Source organism: Laccaria bicolor, genomic scaffold, assembly GCF_000143565.1.
Source record: "Laccaria bicolor S238N-H82 LACBIscaffold_62 genomic scaffold, whole genome shotgun sequence".
Lineage (NCBI taxonomy): Eukaryota > Fungi > Basidiomycota > Agaricomycetes > Agaricales > Hydnangiaceae > Laccaria > Laccaria bicolor.
Genome location: NW_001889933.1, coordinates 289,183 through 300,645, shown reverse-complemented (window position 1 = coordinate 300,645; position 11,463 = coordinate 289,183). Strand labels below are relative to the sequence as shown.

Sequence of the window (11,463 nt, the reverse complement as noted above, 5' to 3'; positions counted from 1 at the left end):
TATGACTCAGTTCCAGTGTTCCGGTCTTTGAGGACTATCCCGATCACGAAAAGGGAGTTGGCCGAGCATAGAGTGAGAACGACTCAAATGCCGCAGCGCTCCCTTACGATTGTGTGGAACTTTGGGGAGTGAAGCGGGATAACCTCTCTTTCCTCTATAAAATACCCTCGTTTATACTAGGCGCTCGAGAGAAGCGCCTGGAAGGTGCTTCCCTCGATGGGCTCACATGACGACATGACGGACATATGACCATTGACATGATCATGAGGCGATGCAACCACAGCATCTCAGCGCCTCTCATCTTTCTTCTTATCAACCACCATCACGATGAACTTCGCGTACGCTACTAGCAGCACCAACAGCATTGACAATATAGTTGGATTGGATCCGACTGCGGGCGACCTTCTGCGAGCCGTCGGCGGAGGTGGTCTTCAGTACCTCGAGATTGTGACTAAGTCTGAGGATGCTCTTTCGCCGAGTCTGAAGGCAGCCGTCGCTGACACCTTGGCCATCATTGGCATGACTAAGGTCTGTACTGCTGCTTAAGCTAATCTGCTATATCTATCTAATGGTGAGGAATAGAAATTTAATTCCAATAAGAAAGCCTGGGCTGAGTTCTCGGAGAGTCTCATTGGGCATGTTGAGGGGGTTGTTCAGTTTAACCGTCAATATGGGGAGGATCACGTTCTGCATGCTTGGCAATCAAGTCTTGAGCATCTCAATGGGTGGGTGGACCTGGTTTTGACCTATCTGTTGCTGATACCGTTTGAATCCGGGGGACTCACTAGAGTTTTGAACTATTTGAAAGAAAGAGTTTCAGATGTTCAACCCACCCAAGGGAGGAGATTTCCCAGTTTCACAGAGGATATGGGATACATAGAGGAGCTCAAGGACAAGTTAAACGAAGCCATGGGCACTTTCAATGTATGTGAATTGTTTCTGTCATTTAACCAACTCATTGTCTGTAAGTTTCAGGCATGTCAAGGAAATATATATAAAAGTAGTATGTCAAACTATCTCCTTTTTTATTCTTCCATTAGTTATTAAGATCTCACAGGGATTGAAACTGAGGAGATTTGTATAGGGGCTAAGGCTACAGTGGCAAAACAATCCAGTGAGCTAATTATCTGACACCTTCTAATCTTCTCTTTTCTTTACTCCTTTTGCAAACTTTTTCTAGTGCATCAAGTAAGTGTTCTGGCAGGGGCACAGGATATTCAGATGGACCATGCTGTGGTTATTGCTGCAAATACTGTTAGTGAAGAGTTTTACATGAAGGTTCATGCTAATCTGCATCTTCATTATACAGGTCACCTACAACAATGATGGAAAACTTTCACACAAAATCAATGAGAGGATGGAAGAATCAAAGGTAAGTTATGTCAACTAATTTGTTCATAACTAATATTAAATGATTCACTAGAAAAATGAATGGTTAAAAGAATTGAAGGCTCCATCACATAAGCAAAGGGAGACATGCATGCCTGGAACTTGTGTGAATGTGCTCAGAGACATCCAAGCATGGCTTCATGATCTTAGCATGCCAAATATTCTCTGGCTATCTGGAAGTCCTGGTTCTGGGAAGACAACAATTGCTTCAACTGTTGTTGCTGACTTTGAATCTTTCTCTGGGCAATTCTTCTTTCACCGTGATCAGGCTGAGTTTTGTGATCCAGACAATCTGTGGAGACACCTTGCTTTGGATCTTGCACTAGGAAACAACACTCTAGGGAAATCTATAGCTAAGGCATTGGAGACACAGAAAGCTAACATCAGAGGTCTCAATATTTCCAAACAGTTTGAGCATCTGATTGTCAAACCAGTCCAGGAGGTCTTTCTGAATAGTGAAGCACCTCTTCTTGTTGTTATTGATGCACTTGATGAATGTGAACAATATCAGAAACTTCTACCATCATTAAAATCTTGGTCTTGGCAGCTTCCAAAATTTCTCAAACTGCTCATCACAAGTCGTCGCTATCTTGATATTCAGACTACACTGAATTCTATCAGTTACCCTATTTATCTTCATACTGGGGATAAAGTTTCTGATCAGACCTCTGATGACCTTGAGCTTTACTTTACTACCAGATTCTCTGACATGACTGAGTCTGGATTGCAAACGTCACTGCATCTGAATTGGCCTGGTCCAGATAAAATTTCTTTTCTTGTAAGAAAGGCTGCAGGCCTCTATATTTGGGCTAAATCTGCAATGGACTTTATCTTGCACAGAGGTGGTGATACTGAAGAAAGGTTGAATGTCATTTGCTCTGATTCTGGTGAAGGCATTGATGCCATTGATACTTTGTACCAGCACATTGTCTTGGTTGCTTTCCAGGGGTTAAGAGAAGCAGAAAAAGATAATTTGTCATCAGTTTTGGGTGCAATTGTCATTGCAAAGAACCCACTTTGTGCAAGTGATTTTGAACAGCTTTTAGAAGTTCAAGATACAATGTCAATAGTGAGCCAACTTAGCCCAGTGCTGTTAATCAGTAATACTGGCCATTTGCATATCTGCCATCAATCATTCACAGATTTTCTGCTTGACAAAAAGCGGTCTAAGACTTTTTGGGTGGATTCTCAGAAGCATAGTCTCTGTTTTGCTGGATCTTGTTTAAAATATATGAGTGCAAAGCTCAAATTCAACTTTTTTGATCTGGAAACATCACATATTCTAAATAAAGATATTCCAAATCTGATGGACCATATTAAAAATGTGAAATCTACTGCTCTAGATCATGCAAGCTACTTCTGGGCAATCTATCTGCAAAAGTGTCCTGATGAGGTATTACAAAAGGAGATAATGATGCAGATGGAGTATTTTTTGATGACTCACCTTTTACATTGGCTAGAAATTATGAGCCTGATGGGTGCTGTAAATCATGCTGCCCACTTACTGCTATTAACTGAAAATTGGTGCAATGTAAGTGTTCTACATAAATAGACTATCATGATACTGATTTATGCAAACTAACTGCAGGTATTGAAGCCTAGTATGTCAGAGTTTGCAAGTGATGCAAACCAATTTATAATGACATTTTTTGAGCCAATATCTGATGCTGCACCACACATTTACATCTCAGCACTGCCATTTGCACCACAAAATTCTAAAATATCTCTGCATTTCATGAAATATTTTGTAAAGACTTTGACAATTGAGAATGGTCAGATGAAACAGTGGCCAGATAGGTGCCTTCTCAGATTAAAGGGTAGTAATGGTCCACTTGCATATTCACCTGATGGCAGGCACATTGTCTCTGGATCTCATGGAGGAGATATTCATGTCTGGGATGCCCTCACAGGCCATAATATCATGGATTTTAAAGGCCATGCTCACTATGTGAGTTCAGTTGTATATTCTCCTGATGGGAAACACATAATCTCAGGATCTTGGGACAAGACAATCAAAATCTGGGATGCTTTAACAGGCCAGTGTGTTATGGGTCCTCTTGAAGGCCATGATGACTGGATTAGCTCAGTTGTATGCTCTCCAGATAGTGGGCACATTGTCTCTGGATCCAGAGATATGACAATCAGAGTATGGAATACTTTGACAGGCCAGAGTGTCATGGAACCTCTAAAAGGCCATAGTGGTTCGGTTACTTCAGTTGCATATTCTCCATGTGGCAGGCATATTATTTCAGGGTCTCGTGATTGCACAATCAGAATCTGGGATGCTGCAACAGGTCGGTGTCTGATGGATCCACTTACTGGTCATGATGAGACAGTTCTGTGTGTTGCATACTCTCCTGATGGAATGAACATTGTTTCTGGATCTTTTGATAAGACAATCAGAGTCTGGGATGCTCTATCTGGTCAGAATATAACAGTTATTTTTAGAGGCTCTGATTCCATCCGAATGTAGCTTTTTCTCCTGATGGCAAGCACATTCTTTGTGCAACTGGAAACCGCATAATCAGACTCTGGAATGCTCTGACAAGTCATTGCACATCAAGTCCTCTTGAAGATGATGAGGGCTCAGTTGATTCAGTGGTGTTTTCACCCAATGGAAAGCATATTCTTTCTGGAGGTGTGGGCCATACAATCAAAGTTTGGGATGCTCTGGCAGGTCACACTGAGATAGATCATGTAAGAGGCCATAATGAGGCAATAAGCTCAGTTGCATTTTCTCTTAATTGCAAACAAATTGTCTCTGGGTCAAATGATGCATCACTCAGAATTTGGGATGCTCTGACAGGTCTAAGTGTCTTAGGTCCACTTAGAGGTCATGTCCGTCATGTTACATCAGTTGCATTTTCTCCTGATGGCAGATACATTGCCTCTGGATCTCATGATTGCACAGTCAGAGTCTGGGATGCTTTAACAGGTCAGAGTGCCATGGAACCTCTCAAAGGCCATGATAAAGGAGTTATTTCTGTTGCATTTTCTCCTGATGGTAGATACATTGCCTCTGGATCTTCTGATATGACAGTCAGAGTCTGGAATGCACTGACAGGGCAGAGTGTGTTGGATCCTTTCATAGGTCACACTCATTGTGTTCATTCAGTTTCATTTTCTCCAGATGGCAAATTCATCATCTCTGGGTCTGAAGACACAACAATCAGAGCATGGGATGCCCTGACAGGTCAAAGTATAATGAATCCTCTTATAGGTCATTGGTGTAGTGTTCAGTCTGTTGCCTTTTCTCCTGATGGAAGGTACATTGTGTCTGGATCTGATGATAAAACTGTCAGAGTGTGGGATTTTTGCACAGGACAGAGTGTCATGGATTCTCTAAAAGGCCATAGTCATTGGGTTCATTCAGTTGCATTCTCTTCTGATGGGAAGTACATTGTTTCTGGTTCTCATGATAAAACAATTAGACTCTGGGATGCTGTAACAGGTCACAGTTTGGGAGATCCATTCAAAGGCCATTATGCAGCTGTTCTATCAGTTGTCTTTTCACCTGATGGTAGGCATATCGCTTCTGGATCTTCAGACAAAACCATCAGACTCTGGGATGCTCATGGAGGCTGCATGGACTTAAATCCCTCAGCTCCTTCAGTTACATTGCCATCCACATTCTTGCCATCTGGAGTTATAAATGTTAATGACACTGATACCCATGACAGTGTATCTCACATTTTCAAGAGTAAACCTGTTGTTTTTTATCCCTCTCAGGGACATAAATATAATAATTGGATCATTGGAGAAGATTCCAAATCATATCTCTTCTGGGTGCCAACAAGCAATAAACATGGCTTATTTTTTCCAAGAACAGTCAATGTACTGGGCACCACTCCAACTATACTTGATTTTAGTAACTTTGTCCATGGTACAAATTGGAGTCAATGTTTTTCACCAGCCTTATAGTAGCATTCAATGCAGTTCATGACCTATTTGAACAACCTTTTACCAGTTGTCAGAATGTTCTTTGGCCCTTGGGGGACTCTTAAAATACCACATTTTTTTCTTTCTTTTGAGGTCTCTGGTTTTGAGTCCATTTTGTATGTGTAAGCTAGTTCTGTGTCTTCTTTACATAGTATATATGATGTACAGTAGCTATCACCTCTTTCCCCTCACAAAAAAAAAAGATTGTCCATACAGTGGCCCTATGGAAAAAGTGAACCATAACCCTTTGGTATGAGCAAGTTGTAATCACTTCTGCTTTGATATAATCACACTGGACAGTCCCAAAGATGCATGGACTGAGACAACTTCCTAGGTATTCTACCTATTGTCTTATAAGAGAGCAGGATTGTTTATATTCATGTAGTAAGTATAGGCACTTGCAAGCACTCCACAGTCCAAGTAGCCTCATTATTGATAAACACCATCAGTGAGAAATAAAATAAATCCTATCCCACCATGCACCACCCTCAAATCAGACACTTCAGCTCCCCACCAACCATCGCAATCGTAGCACCCAAACACCAACCCAACTCCGTACCCGCAATCTTTTCCGCAGCCATTCGTCGCGGCCTTTGCAGACTTGGCGGGCGGTGCTGGCGATGGTGGATACGGTGATGGGCAGGGAGGAAGAAGAGGAGGGGAGGAGGAGGGGGGAGAGGCGGTCGTAGAAGTAGGAGAGGAGGAGGACTTTACCGTTTGGGAAGGAGGAGAGGAGGGAGGGTTGGTAGACGCCGTTGAAGGAGCATGGTTTGAGTTCGCAGATTCTGTGTGCATGTGTATTAGTAGGCAGATTTAGGGGGGGAAAGCAGGGACCAGGAAGAGGTGAGAAAGGAAGAGAGAAGGGAGAAAAGAATGATGGAAAAGAGAATTAGAGAATGATGAGGAAGAAAAAACGAGTAAAAGGAAGGAGGAGAAAGGGACGTACGCGTCCTTTGCCAATACGAGCTGCACCACCCTATCACACGCCTCGAAAGACCCAATGTCCCCCATCCATCGTCACCTTCCTCTCCTTACCGGTCATTTCATCCTTAACAATCACAACCCTCTGTGTCCCCTTCGCAAGACACGGATTCCCCGCCACCGCCTTCGGTTTCATACCCTGCAACGTCGACATGAGATCCGCCAATCTATGAACGTGTCTCCTTGCACGCATCAAACCATACCCCAAGTACGAGTGCTGGCACAACACATGGTTCCGGCCACCGATTTGCAGATCGTATTTATGTTCTCCGTCCTCGAGTTGCATATCCGAGAACGCGAAGACAGGCTTGAATACGATTTGCGTAGAAGCGCCACCGAGGTCGATGACTGCGTAGGTGGGTGTATCAGGCGGTGTGGAAGCTTTGATGGTTCCCAAGCGATAATTCGCCGTGATCCACGCGTATACGCCTTCGTCTTTGCCATCCATGATCACTACCCCATCTTTTTCCTGTAATTGGAAGGGATAGGATGACCGAATCCTCCCTTCCACCGCCTCCAAAATATCAGCGCTCTGTGAGCCCGGAACAAACGAAGTATAGCGGTAGCTTTGACGGCTACAGGTGTACACCTGTACATGGCATTGGGCACCACGCGGACAGCTTCGTCCCAGCTCCTCGCAGCGCCCTCTGGGTTCCCAGCGAATGAAGATAACCAGGTTGTGTCATTTTGAATACTTCGTATTCATATTTGGGAGAAGGGCCGCAGTTGTTGAATTTGTAGACGTGGATTCCAGAGCCAATTGAGCCTACGTCGATCATTAGTGCATATTGCACGAGGAGGAGTAGTGGGGGTGGGTACAGTGTGTTGTTGATGATGGGTCTGGATCAGATTCGTAGGAATCTGGGTCTGGCTTTGGAGCGGGGACGACAGGTAACTGGTGTTGTTGGTTGTTGGGTTTGTTGGTGGTGCGTTTTGGAAGGGGAGGGCGCTGTGTCCGTTTGGTATCCTTATTCCTTGGTCTTTTCGTCAGTTTCTAGAAATAAAGGCAATGGGACTTACCTTCCGCGTCTAAATCAGTGTTCCCATTCCCTCGCCAGAAGAATGTATCCTCCCCCAACCCCCGAAACCACATCACCTCAACGAGAAACGCAGCGCACATCGCAAACTTCTTCCACGCAAACACTTTCGTCCCACCAACGTTACTCGGCTGCATTCCGCCCTCTAGTCGGTCGTACTTGCTGCTTCGGGGAGATAGGATAGGGATGAGGTATCGTGACGGGAGGTGACGTTGTTGGTGAGACTATTGAAAGCTGTGGCGCGAACGAATCCGGTAGTCATGATTTTGGGATTGAGTGTGTTTTTAGCTGTCGTTTTTTCACTGTCCAGCATACGATGGAGCGGAGCCGCGAGAAGACCCAACTTCCTAAGAAATGGAAGCGAGGAAAAGAAGCGTGGCTTTCGGGTTGTTGAGGAGCTCCGAATCACAGAAACTAGGACTGGATTGCGGAAGAGCATAGGGGAGCGTTTGAAAGCAGAATCAGCTTTGGGGATTCATGAGAAGCCGACCAGCATAAGGAGACGTAAACTTACTGGGTTTGAACCTCGCATTTTCGATGCACCCTACATTCCAGCCAGTTCCCCAGTGATGTTGTACGAGCCGATGATGCTTTAGACCCAGGATTTGGGATATCTGGCTGGAGCAAGCCGTCTAAGGGGCGCGATCCCCGAGCTGGAAGCCGTGGCGGATAGACTGACTACCACTGAGTAGCGCAGTGCATATCTGCATGCGGAGCATCAATCTATGAAGGTGAGCCTTGAGCAAGAAAGCGAACACACCTCTGAGTTCTCCGGCTCACAGAAAGCAGCGCTCGCCCTTGGATCGCCAGCCTACAAAACGAAAGAGAGGGCAAACGAGCAACATTTCATCATTGTTCTCCAAATAGAAGGATCCAGCAAGGATGGCTGTCGGTCTTATTACAACGCGAGGTTAACGTCATAGACAAGTTGATCAAATTCAAACAAACATCTCGTGAACGTCTCTTCGCATTTCAACAGTTTTGCTTACTGTACCTACATAACTACCGTCCTATTACCTCCAACTACAACTCCTACTTTTACAGTCCGAGGTATTTGTCTCCCTAGCCAACTTCTACGCCATCGCCGAAACAGTATGGCTTGCAACGGAGAGGGATCTGGGTAGATGACGAGGTTAAGGTGACGTTGAGGCGACGTTAGAGGGAGTTGGGAGTTCCAGTCGGTCGAAGAAGTGACGTGGAGAACACCAAACAGCCTCGGATTTGGTATTTCCGCGCGTCCGCCCATCCGAGGTATAAGGTATAAGAAACTCCGTAAGTTGTTTCAAACCTATCAAAGCGGATCGAAAGCGAGAGGCCCACAACCATGTCAGAGGAAAACCGGTAAATCTTCTCCAATAGTACGAAAGGCGACTTGGTGAGGCTTGCAGGGGAATGCGATGAGTATTCTTCATTCTCGAGAGGTTAGTTCAACAGCCAGCTGTTGGTCGATTCGTTAGCGACACGATCAACATGAGAAAGACGCGTAGATTTACCGGAAACTCCACGGAGGTCGATTGAGCTGATCTCCAGCCAGTTCTCCAGAGGTGCTGCACATTTCGCGTCGAGGAATCTGGGCTCAGTGAGTCTTCACGGATGGCAGAGAATCCAGGCTGACTTCATGAGACGTATGACTCGAACATAAGGCGACGTCTGACAGGACGCCACCCTGTCCGGAGAAGTCGGGACCCTGCACAAAGAGGTTGGAGATGGATTTCACCGGGACGACATGCATATTCGATGATATTAGACCGGTCGCTCATGATCTAGGACCAATCTAACTGATGAGGCTGAGATATAGGGAACAAAGTGGCTGAACCCGTCCTCCAGCAACTTTCAATTCAACTCGAAAGCCAACGAAGGCCCACCGCCAGGACTGAATGTGAAGAGACTGCTCCAGCGAATAGACGGCAATCCCAGTGAGCTATAATGAAGCACGACGATGATTCCACAGCAGAAAAGCAGGTCCCAGTAGCCGTCCCATCCTTCAAAACAACAATGAATCCAAGTGGGGGAGGAACGAATCTAAAGGCTGGATCCTCACGCGAGAGGGAACTCCATGGCAGAGGAGTCTCTAGATGGCGGTCCTATTGAACTGGGTGTGTGTGGATTAAGAACGATGCTGCAGGTTTCATCCGACAAGGCAAAAGGCGAGGCGTGGATGGCAATATGGAAGACGACGGCGATGGGTTTCTATTGTCGTTCACGCTTCTTCATCCAAGGGCATAAAACAACTCGTACTTTGGGTCCTTGTAACGAGCGGTGGAAGTTGATGATGGAGAGGAGTGGACACAGAGGGTCGGGACGTTGAGAGTCATGGACGGGAATTTCGAGGCGTGGTGAAGTGGAGGTGGTGGGCGAGGCGGAGATGATTGCATGTAACAGCTTAAGATAAGCTATTCCAACATGATTCCATGATAACGCTGGGATTGACACCCCCCAACGTATGCGTGGAAACGGCAGCAGACAACGACAGCAGAGGAAAACCAAGACTACGAAGGCCCACTCGGTGGGGCTTGCAGAGCTGTCCTCTCGAGACATAGTACAAGGGCTAGCTGGCGGTCGATTTGTTAACCACAAGACTAGCATGAGAAGGAGGTGCATACTCACTGGAAACTCCATGTACCTTCCAGTGAGCTGATCTCCGACCGCTTTCCCAAAGACGGTTGGATGTTCCGCGTAAAAGAAACTGGGCCCGGACATCTTCATAGATCGCGGATGACTTGGGTCGATTTTAAGGCACGTATGACTTTCCGAACGACGATGCGAGGGGGTCCCGAGGGTCGTTCGCCTGTCCTGCAAAGACTTCGAAAGTACAAGTGAGGGAAAGGATGGACTGCTGGGGAAAGTGGGTGAGTTGAGCTTGTCGAGGTCAGGAGGGCGCAAAAGAGAAGGACGAGCAGGACAACTGGAGTGACAATATTGGAGGGCAAATTAAAGAAAAGAAAGAACGCGCCAAGGTTAGTGGGGAAACGAAAGCGAAAGGAACGGCATGGAAGGCATCACAAAAGATAGTTGGAGGTTAAAGACGGGAAGGACATCCACCTGCGCAGAGTCTGAAGGCGCATAAAGTCGATCTTCAGCTTTAGTATCCGCGTGTTGTCACGTGCTGGGCTACGACAGTGGAGGTGAAGATGCTTCACATTGGCCACTGTGCGCCGTTCCGTTTCCAAGATGCGGTCGTCCACGCCTACGGGTGTAGAGCCTAGATAGTAACCGGACTGGTGGAAGTGGGGTAAGTTGCCTGATCGAGTAACATGTGAGTTGTCTCCGTTCAGTCGATGAGGACGGGGCGTTGGGCTCCTTGTGGGAGGTGGTCAAAAGCTATAGTGATTGGCACTGAAAGAAAGTCGATGAACTGGGTGGGTGGAGCGCCAATGGGTCTGTGGCTGCTGGGTGGTCGACGACCGTCGCCTGGCAAGTGGATGGTGGTGATGAGTGTTCGACAGAGAACAGTGGTGCGTCTGCTCTTGCACAACGGGGGGCGGTGTACAAGAATGATTGACCGTCGCGAATCTGTGGCACGTCATCCTAGCCGAATCGCCAAAGCTTTCCTTACGCTGCAGCAATGCCACGGGATGAAATGACAAACACCAGTTGAGATCGGATATATAGGGGTGGAAGGAATAGAGGCCCAAGTCGGTATTGCGGGTGAAACATGGTGGCTCTGGGGTTTTATAGCTTTGACCTCACATCGGTGAGGTGAAACTGCACGATCATGTGGCCAGATTTGGAGGACCAACTGAACCGACACGTAGTAGCACGGCGCAGGGCTTCAGAGAACTAAGGTCAGAAGGAGAAACTGGCGGATAGATAGCAAACGCACTTCAGAGTTATTCAAGTCAGCTTCAGCTATCAAATGTCCTCAGGCAGACTCGGAAAGGCAGACGAAGCGCTAGATTTGACTAAGCCACCGTATTGTGAGGCCTTGAGGGTGTTAAGCCGATGACAGGGATACCCAAGGGATAGCTCCGCGCGACGTGTTGAGTGTGTCTTGGTCGACGTCAAGGCATGATGGTGGTCAAGAACAAACATGACTCTATCCCACGACCGACGCGTTGATCACGACCCTCTCACGTCTTCTGTGCGAAAGACTCCCTCGAAACTCTGCTACTTTGAT

General features: G+C 46.5%; 1 protein-coding gene across 1 annotated transcript; it reads left to right on the top strand.

Moving 5' to 3' along the window:
- Nucleotides 1-327: 327 nt before the first annotated feature.
- On the top strand, nucleotides 328-5,310 carry LACBIDRAFT_314658 (uncharacterized protein; the record flags this gene model as incomplete). The annotated part of the gene is made up of 9 exons (XM_001889123.1): nucleotides 328-528; nucleotides 583-924; nucleotides 976-1,003; nucleotides 1,058-1,114; nucleotides 1,181-1,254; nucleotides 1,310-1,372; nucleotides 1,424-2,920; nucleotides 2,978-3,812; nucleotides 3,863-5,310. The coding sequence occupies 9 exons, from the start codon at nucleotides 328-330 to the stop codon at nucleotides 5,308-5,310; spliced, it is 4,545 nt and encodes a 1,514-aa protein (XP_001889158.1).
- Between the last annotated feature and the right edge of the window lie 6,153 nt (nucleotides 5,311-11,463).